This window comes from Macrotis lagotis, chromosome 3, assembly GCF_037893015.1.
Source record: "Macrotis lagotis isolate mMagLag1 chromosome 3, bilby.v1.9.chrom.fasta, whole genome shotgun sequence".
Lineage (NCBI taxonomy): Eukaryota > Metazoa > Chordata > Mammalia > Peramelemorphia > Peramelidae > Macrotis > Macrotis lagotis.
In genome coordinates this window covers 202,432,359-202,451,578 of record NC_133660.1, presented here as the reverse complement: position 1 = coordinate 202,451,578, position 19,220 = coordinate 202,432,359, and the positions used below count along the sequence as shown (strand labels likewise).

At 39.2% G+C, this 19,220-nt stretch overlaps 2 protein-coding genes across 4 annotated transcripts in view; one reads left to right on the top strand and one right to left on the bottom strand.

Moving 5' to 3' along the window:
- NCAPG (non-SMC condensin I complex subunit G) overlaps positions 1-8,635 on the top strand; it is a 48,763-nt gene extending 40,128 nt beyond the window's left edge. For both annotated transcript variants that reach the window (XM_074229727.1, XM_074229728.1), the window contains 6 exons: positions 942-1,116; positions 2,961-3,122; positions 3,585-3,720; positions 5,513-5,602; positions 6,925-6,997; positions 8,483-8,635. In XM_074229727.1, coding sequence (XP_074085828.1) covers positions 942-1,116; positions 2,961-3,122; positions 3,585-3,720; positions 5,513-5,602; positions 6,925-6,997; positions 8,483-8,606 — 760 coding nt within the window. In that variant the 3' untranslated portion in view covers positions 8,607-8,635. The remainder of the gene's footprint in view (positions 1-941; positions 1,117-2,960; positions 3,123-3,584; positions 3,721-5,512; positions 5,603-6,924; positions 6,998-8,482) is intronic.
- A 4,077-nt stretch (positions 8,636-12,712) lies between these two features.
- The window catches only part of LCORL (ligand dependent nuclear receptor corepressor like), a 149,439-nt gene continuing 142,931 nt past the window's right edge, over positions 12,713-19,220 (bottom strand). The window contains exon 7 of one of the 2 annotated variants that reach the window (XM_074229724.1): positions 12,713-18,903. In XM_074229724.1, the coding sequence (XP_074085825.1) occupies positions 18,720-18,903 (184 nt within the window). In that variant the 3' untranslated portion in view covers positions 12,713-18,719. The remainder of the gene's footprint in view (positions 18,904-19,220) is intronic. The other variant, XM_074229719.1, reaches the window with a different exon arrangement.

Below are 19,220 nucleotides of genomic sequence, written 5' to 3'. Positions count from 1 at the left end.
TGGTATCAGGTTTTAAAAACGAAGTGTCTCCTTTACAAACACTAAAATGACTAGATTATTAGTTAAATAATAGCTGTTATATAGAGCATTTTAAGATTGACAGAATAATTTACATGTGTGTCCATATTTTGCTTTCACAGCCTCTTAGGAGGTGTAGGTACTATTGTTCTTAAAAAAGATCAAATTGGCCCAGTTTGAAATGGATTAGGTCAGAAGCCCCGATGGTAATCAGCAGTAATGAGCAGTGGATCCACTAATGCCTTCTGCATTTCCTACTTGTCTAAGATAGGGAAATCTAGTCAAAAACAAAACAAAACAAAACAAGGACATGTATGGGAGAAGGGATTAAAAGAATACTTGCATAACTGTTAATTTTGTATAAGTAGTTGCTGTCTACATTAATGATAAATGCAATCATAGTTAGTTTTCCTTTTTAAAAAAATCCTTTTTTGCTACTCTTAGAAAAATATTTTTGTAACCTTTGGGGAGTAATTTCTCATCTAATTTTTCTTAGTTGAATTCATTTGAGATCTATGACTAAAAAGATTTAGATTTGAAAAAGACATTGGAGATTATCTGATCCAAATTATTCACTTTACAGTTGAGAAACTAGTCCCAGAGAATTTAAGAGCTTACCTGAGGTTACTGAGTAAATTATAGAACTGAGATTCAGCTTCAGATTCCAAATTTTGTTCTCATTGTTCTTCACTGTTCATTTTACATGCTTCATAAAACTCTGCCAACTTCAGGTAGCTGTCCACTTTTGTTGAGGTGTGATGGGCTCGCATGAAACTTCTCTGCCCAGGATATTTAGCTGTCAGGCTAATCTATACATTACTGGAGTGAGCTTTGTAGGTTTTATTTGTGAATGTTCTTGGTTTTCTTCTGTTCTTAAAAAACTTGAATTTCATAACATTTTAACTCACAATTTTCTGAAACAGGACTAATCAGGATTGCTTTGAAGAAGCTTTTTTCCCAACTCTGAAAACACTTCTCAATGCACCTGCATCTTCTCCTTTAGCTGAAATAGATATTGCTAATGTAGCTGAACTACTTGTAGACTTGACAAGACCAAGTGGATTGAATCCTCAAGCTAGAAATTCCCAGGACTACCAGGTAACTCTATTAGCCCAAAGGGGAGGAGATAAAGGGCTATTCCAGGGGTGTGTTAGGGCTTAGCTGTGATATTCCAGAGCCAGAGCTGAGAGAAGACCTGAGTTGGTGTCCAGGTGGCATGCAAGCTCTCATGTTTGCAGCAGTCACATTTGGTTTTATATTGAGTCCTTTGAAGGGATAAAAGTCATAGCTCTCTCACTTTTCAGGAACATATAACCAGTCTCACAAAACATAGGCCCTTGGAGATTCTCTACACTAAGCACTTGCCCAGTGACTCTGGGAGCTAGGTGAATTTTTTTTAACCATTTTACTGGTGAGAAAACTGAGGCATCAGTAGTCACAGGGTCACAGAACCAAGAACTGAATCTTGGATTTCTGACTTTCAGGCCAGTTATCTTTTCACTCTTCCACACTGATTCATTAATTCATCTTGAGAGTTCCAAAGTTAAACAAAATCACTCAATTCCTTTTATGGTTATCATGAAACAAGGAAAGTTAGATGTTAAATGTTGAAGTGGTTAAGATGAAATGAAGAATCCAGTTTCATAAGTAATCAAGTATTTATTTAGAGCCCGCTTTTGTTTGTAAGACATCGTGCCAGGAGGCATTGGGCACTAAATTTATGTGGGGAGAGAACAATGATAGATTCTCAGAATTCAAAGGACCTGAAAGGACATTCTTTAAATCCTATACATTGCCCCTTTACAAATGGAAGCACCTTCCTAAAGGAGTCAGTTTAGTCTTACATAACTATAATTGTTAGAAAGTTTTTCGTTAAACTGAACTGAAATCTGTTTTTCACTTCCAATTCATTGCTCCTAGTTTCTCTTTTCCTAAATATTCCTAATTCTAAAATTCATCCTTTTATGGAATGTTTCTGATTGCTTCATTGTCCTGGTTGCCCTCCTTGGGGTCCACCTTCACTATTCTTCCTAGAACGAAAAGGCCCAAACAGAATACATTCTTCCAGGTATGACTAGGGCAGAGTAATAATATGTCACTTCTCTTAATTTTGGATATAATGCTTCTATTAACATAGCTTATGATATCTAATAAAAGGTGCTAATAAAAGGCAGTGTAGGATCTGGAGACCTAAGTGATCCTATGTAGTCCTGTAGGAATTCAGACAGTGAGCGAGATCATTGTAGCCAAGATGATAAATGCAAGTCTCTTGGAGGAGGGCATAGCATTCAGTCTGGGATTTGAAGGACAATTATTTCTCATATAAATGGAAAGAGAAGAGTGTCATTCTAAAAGGAAATATGCAAAGGAATAGTGGTAAGAATGAACAAGTTATTTTTTGGAAACTTTGGGATTAATTTGAGGGAATAATGGGAAATATTGAAAAATTGGAAAATTAAGTGGGGTATAATATACCTACTAAAGGAATTTGATCTTGAGCTTGTGGGCAGAAAAAAAAAAGTTGATGAGAGTTATAGTAAATCAGTATTTTAAAGAAATTAATCTTCCTACACATTGTAAAACAAGTTGCATCATTAAGACATTAGAAGAGTTTAGAGATTTATGAGGATCTGAACTAGATAGACCAGTGAAGGAATGGATAAAGCCTTTGTAAAGAAAGACTTGGTCACTAACCATATACAAGGGATCAGGGAAGAAAAGAAGAGTAAAAAGTGATTCCCAAGTTTACAGTTTGTGGACGATAAAGCAAGATGGCTGTTGACAAAGTAAATCAGGATATGTGGCATTTAGAGTGAAAGCATAGCATACAAGAGTATTCCGTGATCAGTTAAAGATTTGGATTAGATATTGTAAGAGCTTCTCAGTCAAATCAATCATTACTGCATCTGATGTTCACATGCACTTTTCTTTTCCTTTTCTAGGCTTCAACAGTACATGATAATTTAGCAATAAAAATTTGCAATGAAATCTTAATAAATCCATGTGCACCAGAGATTCGCATTTATATAAAAACCTTGAATTCTTTAGAACTCAGTAGTAGTTCTACAAAAGAACTTTCTGTATTATTGGATGAGATTCTTGAGGTGTGTAAGTAAATTAAAATATCCCTTGTTGTAGCAAGTGTAGACATTTAACTGGAAAATGAAATGTTTATCTTTAAGGAATGTGTTATTAGAACCCTTTTAACCAATGGAATTTTTTTTTAGCTTTTTTTTTAACAAAGCAGTGGGGTTAATGACTTGCTCAAGGTCACACAGCTGGATAATTATTATGTGTCTGAGATCACATTTGAACTCAGGTCCTCCTGACTCCAGGGCCAGCGCTCTACCCACTGTGCCACCTAGCTGCTCCATACAATAGAATTCTTAACCAAATTTTGTTTTTGTTTTTGAGAAGCAAATTTGTTTCTCTGTAAAGGCATTTGGTTAAATTTGATATCATTTGGAAATATGATCACATACCCTGATGTCAATTTAATGCTCTTTTTTGAAGGGAGATTTAAGAATTTCAGCTAAATTATATTATAATCATCTTCTCAATTACAGGAAGTAAAAGATAGAACATGTTTGAGAGCCTTAGAGAAAATCAAGATGCAGTTGAGAAATATCGGACGTGGTGACCAATCTCTAATAGCACAGGACACTGATAGCACCACCAAGGCCATAAATCGAAATGAGGAAGGTAATCATGAAAATAAAAAAAAAAACTATAGCAATTTCTGTCTTCTCAAATATGGTTTGGCTTAAGAAGTAAATGGAAATATTTTTCTAATTGGCTCATGTAAATACAATATCTGTAAGAATGTCCTAAAGAATGGAAAGAACTTTAAGATGATCTAGAATAATTAATTCATTTTATAAAAGAAGAAACTAAGACCCAGATAGGGCAAGTAATGTCTTGCCCTAAAGTATATCCATCTCCAGTTGCTTTTCTCTATTTCTAATTTGTACATCCTTGTCGGCATTGTTTTTTCTGTTAATCCAAGCTCCCTGAGAACAGGTGCTTGATTAATACTAATGCAATGGTAACAGAAGAAATAAATATAAAGTGAACAAATACATGGTTGCTAACAGTGAGGCTAGAAGTGGAGAGCAGCGACATGTGGAGTTATTTCTTAGAAGAGGTTCACAAAGGAAGTGGTGCTGGCAGAATAGAGCATTGGGCTGCCCCTAATAAGGAATTCACTGTGGGGACAAAAGATCAGTCTCACAAGAATAGGAAAAGAGATCTGAGTTGAGTGGACTGCAAAACATGCCCAGGTCCAAGGTCCTTTATCCTTGTCAGAACTTATGGAGCATTGGGTTCAATTTTCACTGCCAAGATTTAAGTCAGATCTTAATAAGCTAGAGAGTAGTCAGAGAAGGCAACTAGGATGGTGGAAGCCCTGAGTCTGAGTCATCTGAGGGTTACATGACAGACCTGGACATGTATAATTGAAAAGATCAGGGGAGGCACAATAGTGGTCTCCATGTAGTTGAAGACTATCATATGGAGCAGAGATTATTAGTCTTGGGTGGTTTTCGTTGTTTTGATCATGATGGTTGGAAATTGTGAAGAAGCCAGTTTAGATTTGATGTCAAGAGAATCTTCCTAACAATCAGAACTGTCCAAAAGAGGAACAGGCTGCCCAGAGGACTTTGACTGGAAGCTGGGTGTGTTGTAATGGATTGGATTATTCTGTGTTTCAAAACCTAGGCAACACCCTCAGCTCCCACCTCTTCCCTCAACCTTTGTCATTGCCGCCATCACATTTCTCTCTCCTTCTCTATTCACTCACATAACTGCCTCTGGCCACACTGTGCAGAAGTTTCCTTTCTTTGCCTCTAACTCCTTCCTTTTGGCAATATATAAGGGGTTTTCTAAAGCAAAGATTCACCCGAATCATCGACCATCCTGTCCAACACAAATGCTCTTCTTGCCCTGTAAGTCCAGACAGCCTGGTTGCCAGTTGTCCTGTCCAGCCTCATTCTGTTTGACCTCCCTTCACACTCTGTGTTCTAGCCCAACCTCACTTCCTGCTGGTCTTCCCTCTCCATGGCTGGAGGCTGCCCCTTCTCTTCTCTGCCTCCGTATTCATGGATCAGGCCTCCCCTTGGGCCACCCCTGCTCCAAAACTACATTCTGCTTATCATTTGATCATTTTATCTCTTTGTGGCCTCTAACTGTGTGTTCTCTAGTATTCAACATATGTTGTGTCATATAGTGGACCCTTAAGAAATATTGGTTGATTCTGTATGAGATTCTGTCAGACAGCATTGAGGATAATTTGATGTTATCTTGAAGAGTACCATCACTATGTAGAGGCATCCAGCAGGCTCCAGCTGTCTGAAATCAAAGGACTAAAAAAACACCCGTGCTTAGAAGTGATAACTTTTCAGTATAAATTATAGTTAGCATGTCATTTCTAGTTGATAAAGCCAAGCAAAGTAAGCACATTAGAAGAATTTGATTTGTTATTTGTGTTTTTTAACAGAAAAGAATAAAGATATGTTCCAGACTCCTTTTATAACTAAAAGTAAAGGTGTTGAGGCACTTAAAACCACTGTATCCAAGACTAACAAAGGTACTGTAGAAATTGTTTTCTCTGATTTACTTTGAAATAAAACATGAGTTGTTTTTTAGGTACAAATTATATCAAATATAATGTCATTTAATTTAATATTTATTTTGAAATGTTGCAAAACATTTTAATTGCTCTTTAGGAATAAGGATTAGAAAATGTCACTGAAATAACTCCATTTTTTCCTCTTTGTTCCTATAGCCAGTATTAGTTTTTCTTAGTTCTAAAATCATATGAGGTGAAAATACCTTTCATGCTATGCTTTGCTCTTCTTATCAGGAATGATGAAAAATTATACATTGCCAAAAGTTCATAGATGTTTAAGCATCTTAACCTAAGTTTTAAAAGATGTCAGCCAGCAGAATTCTTGATTTTAATTTAAAGAATAACTAATTTCTAGTTAACAGTGAAATGAGGTTCTGCTTTCTTGCATTAAATAACTTTGTCTCCCTCATGCACAATCTGGCTCCTCAGGTGCTGGTGAGCTTGTGTCTTGAGAACCTCATACGCTCTTTAAAGAATTGCGAACTCAGGGCTTCCCTTTGAAGCAGTAACATGTGGAGGTGGCTCCTGGCCTCCTCTTTAGCCAGGCCTGGGCCACTCTGCATGGGGAGGAGCTGGAGGTAGGGTGGGGGGGAGAGCATTTGGAATCAAAAATTAAAAAAAAAAACAAAATCCTTCACAATGATGAGTTTGCCCCTATTCTCACTGTCGGAGAATTATGCATGCTTTCCTGGTCTTTAGTGATCTATACTGATGGACTGGTTAGGAAGATAGAGCCTCTTCTGTTCGAGGTCTCCTTTTCTACTAATGTTCACAGAATCTTGAGAATTGGGAGGCCCTTGGACTTTGGGGTCCCCAGTCGTCCCTTCCTCCTCTCTTCCTCAGGCATTAGATTCTGTTTGTGTACAGGCTTCTGCTCCATAAGGTTTAGGGGAATGGGGACAAGACAGAGACTTGGCTGTAAGACAAATATTATTTAGTGCATTCTGGAGGGTACCGGGTGAGGCCGATGTGAGATGAGCAGAAGAAGCATGGTCCTGGGACAGGAGATCCAGGAAGGCTGTTTGGAGGGGGCCCATCGAGTTGAGTTTTATAGAAATTGGTAGGAATTTAAAAGGGGACGGAGGGTACTGCATATGTAGGAAACAACATGAGCAAAGAAACATCAGGAGTCTGGAAAGCAAAGGATATATTCAAAGTGAGAAAGCCCAAGGAAGCCAGAGGGAGGGACAGCAGATTGCGCCAGACAAGTGGATCTCAATGGTACCTGTAATGTAAGGTGCATTTTCCTGTGAGTAAACTATTCTTGACTTTTCTTAAAGGGCGGAGAAAAGTCACAGCTACTTCAAGATCTGTAAACAGAAGACGTCGGAATGCTGAGACAAATTCTGAAAGGTATATATGGAACAGACCTTTTAACTAAGCTTAGTCTGTCCATCTTTCTTTTTTGTTTTTAATAGTTGTGGATCAAGCATTGTAATTCCTGCTTCATTTTCTATATAAGACATACACATGTCAGGATAATTAGAAAAAACCCAATACCCAACAATGGGGGAGGGAGTATATGGGACAGACCTTTTAACTAGGCTTAGTCCCATCTTTCTTTTTCTGTTTCTAATAGTTGTGGATCAAGCATTGTAATTCTTCCTTCATTCTCTATATAAGACATACACATCAGGATAATTGGAAAAAAACCCAATACCCAACAATTGAGGTGGGGGAGTGTGGCATAAGGAGCCAGAGCCCTAGATGTGGGGGCCAGAAGGCCTAGTTCACACCCTGCCTTGGACATTTGCTAGAGGGTTAGGGGGCGGTGAGGAGGGACAGGAGATTATATTTTCAAATTGCTTTACAAACTTTAAAGTACTATATTATCATTAAACATCCTATATTCAAGTTCAGTAGACTCTACTGTCCCTCTCCTTCCCCATTACCTCCCAGGTGGCTCAGGTTCTTGGCCTAGTTAGCAGCATTTTCTGTAAGGTTGTGTGTTGAGCTACTGTTCTTTGGTTTGGTGTTTATTGTCGTATCTTCATCTAACTATATATATATATATATATATATATATATATATATATATATATTCCAAAATTAATCATCAAAAATTACAAACTCACTTTTCCTGAATTGGTTGGATTCTATCAATAACATTAGCTATCACTTATATAACTCTTTAAGATTTGTGGAGTTCTTTGATACATGATTTCATTTGACACAATAATTCTGAGAAATAGGTACCACAACTATCACCATTTTCCAGATGAGGAAAATGGTAAAATAACTGGAAAAGAGACTTGGTCTGTGTAAAAAGATTGCATCATCTTATTTCAACTAAAAGTTAGTTATAATAGTCAATTCTGCTGTTTGTGCTTTCAGAAAATCGTTTTCTTGTCGATGTTGGCTAAGCTCAGGTGAAAAGGGGCTTTCTTCAGATCCTGATAATTAGAATAATGTAAAATATATGAGATAAGAATATTTAGAATTTCTAATTTACCTTTTGAAATTGTCCTTTTGAATAGCTATTAATAATGATATTTCTTTGCTGATGGTAGCTACTTTTGATTTTTGAGACTTTTTAAAATGAAATTGAATCCATATCCCTTTTGATGTAAAGGCAACATTGAGCTGTTTCCACCAACACATCTAAGTTTTTTTGTATTTAGTAGAATACTGTTGGGTAACAAAAGATTAAGGATAGTGTCTGTGTTATTTCACTAGTATTCCAGAGGCTTTAGCCCTAGTGCTAAATTAATTGCATTAAACTGAAATGAGTTATAGAAAGGTACTTTGTGGTAGCAAGAGGTTTAGAAATTTTAAATATGAATGAAGCATTTTAAGTTTATAATTAATTGTATTGATGGATTTTAAATTCATTTTTAGTGACCATGAAGTACCAGAACCAGTTACAGAGACGAAGGTGAGACTCCCAAGACGAGCTAAAACAGCAGCTTTGGAAAAAACAAAATTAAATCTTATACCTCTTCTCGGTGAAGAGGACAACTAATAAATGAGACATAGTGTGTTCTTTTAAAATTTTACATTCTTTTCTGTTTTAATGGCTTTTACAATTTTTGGCAGAAACATGATTTAATTGCTTTTATATTTGTTGTAATAAAAATTATTACTTGTATTTTTAATTGACCTGTAAACAAATTTTCATTATTTTAATTCTTTAGTATTCTGTTCTATACCATCTTCCTTCAGAGTTCTATTCATTCTTTGACTTAACTCCTTCCCTTTTCTAGACATTGCTTTTTTCCCTAGATATTATATTGTTAATTATATCTATCAAAATTTTTAAATGGAAAAACTCTACTTAAATGCTGTTGTTCAAGGTAATTACTGACAGTTTTCTCATTTATAAAATTCAAAGAATTTCACTTTCTATTGTCTGTGTAACTTATTTTCTCAACAATTGACTCAAAGTAGAAAAATATGAAAAGCCATACATACCCTATTAAAAAAAATTGACACCATGTACAGGTTTTGTCTTAAGGCAAGATTGCAAATCCTATGTCTCTTAATCTATCTGCCTCCTGTCAGTCTTCTCACCTGTAAAATGTGGATAATATTTGTTCTGTTTTGGCAAGGAGCTGTGCCTATCCAGTGAAAGAATTCATGAGAAGTGTTTTATAAAATGTCAAGTCCTAGAAAATTAGCATTAACTGTTGGGAAATTTATGGGGAGGGAAGCTCTGAAAAGCCGGAGTGAGATGCTGTTCTACTTTAATCATTGGTAGCAGCAGGAAGCCACTGCCTTCTGGTTCTAGAAACCAAAGCACGTGAAATTGGAGATGGTTCTAGTTATGTCTCAGGAGTGATCTAGGTTAGAATTATTAAAAGTCCCAAAGCTCCTCATCTAGGAAGCTTCAGACACCAAATTGGAGTCAGTAACTCTGTCCCCTCCTCCAGTTCTCTTCTCTCCTCTCTTTAGCAGTTTCTTCAGAACTGCTGCTGATAGCAATGAAGAAACTGATGTGAGGGCTCAGAGTGTCCAGCAAAATGAGAGAAAGCAAAAAAAAGCAAGCAGGGCTGGAGTGTTGATGATGGAAACCGAGGGTTCCATCCTAACCCCATTGTGAGCTTGGCATTGCCAGGGCTGCCTTTGTGCTAAAGGAGGAAGCATCGGGGCTCAGGTGAAGGGTAGATGGCGGGAGGGTTGACTCCCAAACCTATAGTGTCCCTACAATTCCAAACATGGAGCAGCATTCCCTTTTAAAAGGATGGTTTTTAAGGATAAAATATTTACAGTAGAAACCAAGATCATTTGAAAAGGAGGGAAAATGATAACCAGAAGGGGAAAAAAGCTCAATATACTGAAATAATAGGATGTAATTTGTGGGGAGAGCACTGGATATGAAGTCAAAAGATGGGTGTGAATCTTACCTTCACTACATGTGTGCTCTTGCACAAATCACTTGACCCTCTGGTTCTATTTCCTTGTTTGTAAAATGAGATATTAGGTTAGGTGACATTAACATTAAGGAACTGAATGTCTTGTATATCTAAATCTTGAATAGAATGCCAAAAATAAAATGTTCAGTGATAAAAATTTTTTATATGCCCTATTATTGCTTTTTACCATAACCCCCCAAGCCTTTGACCCCATTTAAGCTAAGGTGTCCAAAATTATTGTAATAGCATCTTCACAAAAATCGGATCAGTTAGTCTTCAAATTGTTTTGTTATTTTCAAGGTTTTGTTTTCCCATTTTTCCCAAATCAGAATTAGGCTCTCCAAATCACCAGATCACAAGATGATGGGGGCTGGGGCCTGGGAGTGGCATTATATTTAATTCTTGGAGGCAGGGCCCTGTGGAAGTTATCAGGCACAAAACACTGATAGGATAAATCACTAACTGATCCAATAGAAATTGAATAAATACTATGGGGATATGGGTTGCAGTGGCAAATAATAGTATGAGTGTAGAAGAAAGCTGCTTGGAGTGGTTCAGGTAGGAGAGACCCACGGGTTAGTTTAATCGGCGACCAATGGGAGAAGTGCCTCCCAAGTGGAGTGAGATGAATTTTTGAATAGGAAATTGGTATAAAGTCCTGGGTACTTTATATTGTCAGAATAGGTATTCATCGTGAGTTAGAGTTGAGGTGGAGAGGTAGTTACTATAGAAAATGTGAGGTGGAAAGAAGAGATGAGATCCTAGAATGCTAACTGAGGGATTAGAATTTAATTTAATGAAATGGGAAATCTCTGTTGGGTTTTTTGAGCTAGGGAATAATGTGGCAAAGGAAGAAGGTAGCTGAGGGGAAAAGTGGCCTATTTAATCTCCATAGATCACACTTTATCTCTTATCTTTCTGCACATATGCAGAGTGTCTCCATCAAGACCCATCTCTGTTAGACTCTGAGATATAAAAACAACTCACGAAACCTCGATTCTGTTGCGGGGGAGAACATGTTTGTATTCAAGAATGTGTAGAATAGAAGTTTGGTGACAACCAGGGGAAATGGAGAAAGGCTTCTTGTGGAAGGAGTGCTACTGCTGACTCCGGAAGGAAATGGGGTTTTGAAGAACTGGAGAGGAAAGGGAAAGCATTCTAGGCAAAGATAAAAGGTGGAGTGTTCTAGGTAAGGAACCGCGAGAAAGGCATCCCTTGCCACCTATGCAATATAGAACCCCTACTTTAATGAATCAAATTCATCGATTTAGCACCTGCTCTTTGCCAAATATCAAATACAAACACCAATGACGACCCTTGCTCTCAAGTTTACATGATGATAGAGATCTCACTTGGGAGAGGAAGGGTCTGATCTGAGACTTCGTTAAGTGGGACAGTTGACACCCCTTTTCTGGAGGCACTGGTGGTTTGATCTGATCATGGTTCTTGAAAGAATAATGAGTAACTACCTCTTGGTCTCTAGAGGTCCAATTTTGAGGGTAGCTCTGAAGATTCAGAAACCTTTCCAGCTTCCAAAATGTTTCCTAAATTGTTTGATAAATTTTAATGCACATCCTTAGTCAGATGGTATGATGTGCCCATCCCATTGCTAATGAACTGCTTGACTCCTTTGAGTATTGTCAAGTCTACCACTCCCAGTTTTCTCATCCCTGACCAGTTATTCCTCCACCCACTTTCCCCCTCCACTAGAATTGTGTCCTATTTAGAATTCCTGCCAGCTTGTATTACAACGTTAATACTCCTTCCTGTCTTTTTGCATTCACAGAAACCTAGATTCTTCCCTGGAAGATAAACATTCCCGACCTCCCTCCCCACCACTTGATAGTCTTTCTTGTCTTGACACTAGACCTAGAGGAGTAGGCACAACCTCCTTCCTCTCAGTCACCTTCAGACCTCTTGTCATCATTCAGCAGCTGTTCCACCCAGACTTATACATCCTTGTGGTTCCTTGGTTTTTTCCCTTGGCTTCCTCAAGGAACCATATATCTGGTTCAATCTTCTTTTCCATCCCAACTCCTTGTTCTGATGTTAGGAGGCTTAAATGTGCATGTTGATGTCCATTTGTACATCTATTCTGGTCTCCCTTGTTTATACTTTCTGAGACCTCAAAAAAGGAAAGAGGAGTGAAATTTGGGATGCTAAATTGAGGAAAAAGGGAATTTCTAAAGAATGTTTTCAATCCTTTCATTGAGGTATGTGATGAGATTCTCCTGATTATTCAAGAAGAGAATTATGGAGTACCTTCCTATGCCATTTATTTTTTATTAAAGTTTTACTGTATTTTAATGCATCCCCTCTCCTAAAGCCCACTACTCTGGGGCCTGCTCCTTATTGGTAAAGATAGATGCCCTGCCCTGGGCCTTTTGAATGACCGAGTCTGGACCTTCTGAAACTAGCTGTCTCCTTCATGTCTTCCTTCTGCTTCCTGAAGTGGGGGTTGGCCTCATCCACCTTCAGTCTTGAAGCTGGAAGCCAGAAGGCCCTGAAGAGAATTGGCAAATGGAGGATTTGAAGAAATCTGGTAATAACTGTAAGTTATTAGAACCTCTCTGACAATGGCCAGTCCCAGCCTGCTCTTTGCCTGGATGCTGGCATGCCCTCTAGGGTAGCAAAAATCCTGTCTAAAAAAATTCCATCATGGAGAGTTCCTAAAGAAATACACAGTGATAGAGATCCGTCTCTCACAGGAGCTTCATTAGCTAAACTGCAGCACCTCCGTCGTGCCCATCACTTCCAGCAGCTCAGGAATGGTTGAGAGAGGTAATGGGGTCCTTAAGACCACCCCTGCTAAATTCTCTGAGTAGCTTGGTGTTCCCTGACCAAAACCCTCCCTTTAGCTTTGCTAGGCCTTAGATCCGACCATTTGGTTCTCAAGCTCAGTCCTTGTGAGACTAACAGGGACCCAATCCCACTGTACCCGTGGGGGGGGGCAAAGACTTCCTCCTGCACTACCGTATTGGGTCAGCACAGAACGGATCAGACTTACCAACTTGTCTCAATCTCCTTCTTTAGAAATCCCAGTTGAGCCTCAGCTCTAAGATCACTCATTGGAGCCGAGGCAGAAAGTTTTCTTTGAAGTCCTGCTTCAGTCAATCCACAGTGGAGTCCTGGATCCGCCTGAACCCCCTTAAAAGGGCAGTGCCACCCACTTGGATTGTGGAGCCCACCCAGCTGAGGTAGACCATGGCTCCAAGAAACTGGACCTGCGCCGAGGTTGGCAGTTATACCATCTAGGAACTTTTGTTTTCCCCTCCTTGCTACTTTCACCCAATTGCAATGGTTTGTGGAAGCAGCAATTTTTCTTTCCTAAATGCCTAAATATATTCAAGCTTTTTAAGTTGTGGTTAGTGATGACCTTTTGCTCTTTGAGGATAAAATTCCTGGGACTGTATTTGTTTTGAGTTTTACTTACCAGGTTAGATGTCTGAATTGACCTAAAGCCAATAATAAAGCATGTGTGACAGTTTAAGGACTGCTAAGGTGGTGGCACGACCTTGGTAGGATTCTCTTGACTCTATTTCCCCCTTATGCTTATTTCCCTTTTGGCAAAGAAAAATCCCCCACCTGGTGTATCTTGAGCCTCGCCTTTAACATCTTGTGACTTATAAAACTGGCAGAGAAGACCTGGAATCAAACACAGCTAAGGAAGCTGTCCCCTGCTCCTGGTCTCTGCACTTACTGACTGAAGGGAGGGAATATTGAGAATTGTGATTTTCATTTTGGTTAGCATAATATCTGTAATTTCACAGTAATAATTTAGTTTGTAGAGATCCTTTTCAGAGGCAGGTTCTGAGTCTGGGAAAACAGAAAACCAAGGAGCCGGCATAATTTGTTTTAATCAGGATGACTCCTGCATTCTTTTGCCTGGATTAACTTGTACTCGAACCCAGCAATAACGTACCCCCAAGACTATACAGTTAACTCGGCCGCTCCCGAAGAGCTGGAGGATGCCGTGTAGTCCTGCATGGAGGCTTGTCCTGGGAAGATCACTCAGGCCCCAGAGCTGATTGGATTGTTCTATCAGATAGTCTATCATCTCTGCTCCCCAGGAGGAGTAATCCCACGATCTGCATTCAGTTCCTTTACCCGTGCTCCATCATGTCCAGGAGATGGCACAGTAAAGCTGGTTAACGGGGCTGGGCACGACCCAGCTACAGTTGGCCATCCCCTCAAGAATCAGGGAAATGGATGGGGAGTCCCTGGTGGCCCAGCCACGTCTTGGTGACTGATTCCCCAGCATGTGTGTGACTGGCATTAGGCCAAGGGGTTCAGGCTGACAGAGGAGGAAGGACAGATTACGGTCTCTACCTGTGCCTTTGTACAGACTGTCCTAGAAGATAATAGCAACTAACATTTATATGGGGGCAGTTAAGTGGTTGGAGCACCGGCCCTGAAATCAGGAGGAGCTGGGTTCACATCCAGCCTCGCTGTGACCTTGGGCAAGTCACTTCACCCTGACCGCCTCCCCTCCAGGGCCATCTCCAGTCATTCTGATTCCTATCTGTCCACCGGACCCAGATGTCCCCGGATGAGAAAGTGAGGCTGTGACTTAGCACCCCCCCTCCCATCCAGTTCAGTTGTTGGTCATGACACCACCTCTCTGGTCACAGACTTCGAAAACAAAGGACAAACATCTTCATTGCTGTGTTAAGCATTTCATCCTCACAACCTGGGGAGGTGGGCACCATTTTTATCCCCATTTCACAGATAAAGTAACTGAGGCAAACAGTGTCCCAAAGATCACAGAACTATTGCCTTGATTAGAGATTTGAACTCGAGTCTTCCTAACTCCAGATTTGGGTGCTCTTATGCACTGTTCATCTTGCTACCTATTTTTTAGCCTCTAGTAGAGAAGGGGAACCTCTGGCCCAGCCAAAGTGATCTGGAGCTGCCAAGGTCACCACTGGCTGGGATTCAAAATTCAATAAATCTTGCAACTTTTTAGGGGTGAACTAATTAAGTGTTTGACCAGATATAACCTGTGAATGATATTATCAATATATGGCCCCTGGTCCCTCAGTCTTGCCACTTCTTAGAATACAACCCTCCCTCCAAGAACTGCTCGTGCGCCACTTCCTTCCTTCCGTGAGCTCTCCCTGATCTCCTAGTTGTCAGTACTATTTTCCAAAGGCGTACCTGCTTGTGGATGGGCATCAACCTAAGCTCCTCAAGGGCAGGGGCTGACCAGGTTGTCTTGTCTTGGGTTCTGCAGCATCTACAGAGAATGATGCTTGTTGGCATGCACTGAAAAAGGACAGATGCAGGTGTGAGACTCAGGACACTGGATGGTGCTGTGAGGGGACTGAGACTAACTGCCCCGTTAGGGAAAGGTGTGTTTTGTTTTCCTTGGGATTGTGGAACTTTCAAGACATGTGCAGCCTCCATCTCTAGATAAACGAGAGAAATGGTCGAGGGGTGGGGGCATCTAGGTGGCACAGTGGACACAGACAGCACTGGCCCTGGAGTCAGGAGGACCTGAGTTCAAATTCAGCTTGCCTAGCTGTGTGATCTTGGGCAAGTCACTTAACTCCATTGCCTTAAATTTTTTTTTAAATTTTTAAAAAATCAAGGGGGACAAGGTGGCAGATTCTTCAGAGGAAAGAAGAATGATGCAAAAGCAGGTAGAAAACCAAATATAGAATCCATCACATATAAATTAGTGACTACCATTTGGCTGGTTTTGTAATTCATGCTTCAAAATAAAATTCCTTATGGTGGGCAGCAAATCTGCGAAACTGACTTAATAATATAAAACTATGAAATCCTCACGAATAAAGCAACTGGGAACAATTAGGTGGTGCAGTGGATAGAACACCGGCCCTGGAGTCAAGGACCTGAGTTCAAATCTGGCCTCAGACACTTAATCATTACCTAGTTGTGTGGCCTTGGGCAAGCCACTTAACCCCATTGCCTTGCAAAAAACAACAACAACAAAAAAACCCCAAACAAAACCAAAGTGACTGAAATGTCTGCATTTGGAATGCTTCTGTAAAAGTTTTTTTACTTAGTCTGATATGTAACATACAGTATCTAAACTGGTTTCTTTAGCTTTGTTAATGTTAACTATTTGATTTTTCTGTGAGAAAATATACTTGACAACCATCTAGTCCCTTACGTGACACCACAATTTTTAAAAATATGATAATTTCATCACTAGGTATGAGAGTCCTGGAGCTGACATCAGGAAAGCCTGGGTTCACATCCTCAGACAATTGCTGGTTGTAGAACCATGGTCTGGTTCAGGGACTGGGCAACACTTGAAGCTGTAGGCAGATTGAAGTTTCTTTGGGCCTAAGGAACTCTCTTACCAACGAGATCACTGAACTTCTGTGAACAGAATTCCCACCAGCAATGGGAACTAAACCAATGGTTTTCTGAAATTGCCACTCACCAGAATTCTAAAATTGAATACACTAAATTGGAATTCCTTTCCACAATTATAGCTAACATTTAAAATAAATATAAATTACTCAGAGAGCTTTTCCACCCCCCCACATACACAATTATCAAAATTTCTTTTATTCCCAGGACAGAAAACTGATGAGTAAATTTCCAACATATTGAACCTTTGTTTCAACCAAAAATTATGCATCAAGGACCAAAAGTATATACACTTTATTTTGATGGTTTTTTGTTTAATGTGATGTTTCTGAGAAGAAAAAAAGTACCATAAAGACATCACTGAAGGAATTGTACTCTATAAACCAAAGAATCATTTGCCATGAAACACTAGATTCCTACCATACAGTCACTAGAGAAACCAGAAACACGGGGTATCTGAATGGATGTGGAGCTGAAAGAGATGATTGCATGAAAGATATAAAATGAAAAATTGAGAAGCAATTTGTAAGGGATCATAGATTTAGGGCTGGAAGGGACTGATGAAGTCATCTAGTCTAAACCTTACATTTTTAATATAGAAACTGAGGCCCAGAGTGAAGCGAGTCGACCCAGTTCATATAGGTACTAAACAGCAGAGGCTAGATTTGAACCCATACCTTCTGACTCCAAATTTACTACTCTGTTTCCACTGCTTCATGCACACAGATGTGCCTCAAATTCCTTCCAGAAATCATTCAAAACAATTACAATTGCACCCTAGTGGAAGGTTTTATAATTTCCTGGGGGGTGGGGTGGGGAGTACTAATAAGAAACCTTCAAATGTACCATGACAAATCACCTTGATTTAAAAGGCATTTGAAATATACTGTTGTGTTTTGTTTTCCAAATGTCTATGTTTTTGTTTGTTTTGATTTCACCCCCAATCATCTAGTTGCCAGACTGTCCAAATGGAAAGAATCCATGGTTGGCTACCAGCTCCAATGCTTTTCCTTGGTCTAGGTCAACCAGACACTTTTGTAAAACAAAGTCAAGCAGTTCTTCCTCTGGCCATACTAGCTGTATGATCGTAACTTCTCAGTGGCCTGGCAGCAATCTAAGATGGATTATTAATTCAAAATCTGTATGTAGATTTTAAGGGATCTATGAAATTATACATGGGGAAAAATACATCTTTATTTCAATATAATTGTTTTTCTTTGTAATCCTATGTATTTTATTTTGTGCATTTAGAAACATTATTCAATAACCTGCCAAAGGTTAAGAACAACAAAAGGAATAGAGCCCCTGCTCTAAGTGTTGTTATAAAGCTGGTCTCTGCCTTGGTTTAATGGTTCTTTCTATACCCAAAATTTTCAATATTGATGAAATCTGAGGTCTGGACCAAAAACAAAGCCCAAACCAAATAATCATTGCAGAGGCAGCATTTGGGCTTTGGGAGGAGAGTTAACAAAAACCACTGCTTTGTTTTAGGAAGACCACCTTTTATATGCTGCCAATCTTCATTTAGAAAGGTCAGAGGTCTTCAGAGAAACCATGTGGAATGTATCTTCTAAATAGTGACAATGATCCATCTACCTGCATGAAGGGCAGCTAGAAGTTGGCTGAATGACAACCTTGAGACTGAATCCATAGAATTTTTTTTTCAGATTTGCCATTTTCAGAACATAAGCAAAAACTCAAGGAAGAAGATCAAGTGGCTGAAATCAAATGAGCTAAATCCACTTCTAAAAGGAACTAGGTGAATGGAAGCTATATCATGAATGACTTTCCCAAACATGTGAAATGAAGGAGTTTTCTTGGGGAGACAGCTTTGTCTTGCCTTTTACTGCTTTGCTCCGAGGTAGTTGGCAGGCAATCCGATGAAATAACATGTAAAGCACTTTGCAAACCTTAAAGCGCTTTATAAATGTAAGTCATTATTATTGTCATCATCATCATCATCATCATCATCATCATCATTATTGGCATCCAATTGCTACAAAATCATGTACGGATCAGGTCATCAGCACAAACCTTTAAAATATTTGCTCTCCAAGTCACATATTACATTATATATTAAAACTTTGTGCACAAAACAGAACAGAGACAAAATCATATATTTAAACTCAAAAAGACATACAAAAGTCACAAAATACTATTAAAAGAGAAACATCAAGTTCCATTTGTACTGCAAAATTCCACGATGATCAGGTGCAAAACATATAAAAATATACAAAGAGTAAATCAAATGAATAATGCTAGTGATTTAATATAAAGACAAATCACGAGATTGGAAATATTTCAAGAACAAGAAATGCTTATCGTTCATCAGAAACAATGTCGATGTACAAAAGGGGGTAGTGCAAGAACGCTGCTGCAGCCTAGTTGTTCTCCTCGCTGGGGAGCTGGCAGCTCCGAGCCGGCCGGCTGGCCACAGGGGGAGCTGGGAGGCCCAGGTTCCACTCAGTGGGCTGAGTAAGGCACGTCTTAATGGGCTTCAAAGGGCTACTTGCTGGGTTCATGTCAGACAAACCCTGATTTTCATCAGTTTTCATTTGTAGCATGCTGGAAAAAGAAATGTAATGCAATTTAGTTTCATTTTTATATCAGAGTGAGCAAATGAACTTTCTGAACACAAGTTGGTTATTTGGCTTGTTTTCTGAACCAACCTAGTATGGAACAGTAAAAAAATAGAAAAATTATTCTACTAAAATGGCATTTGCTTTTCCAGTGCCAGATGTTTTTATCAAACTGAAGGAATTCAATTCAGTGAAATTTATTAAATACCTATTAGCTATCAGGCACTGAGGAATACAGAGACAAAAACCCAGAAGTCTGCTCTCCAGGAGCTTACATTCTATTAGGGAGAGGACAATGGGGAC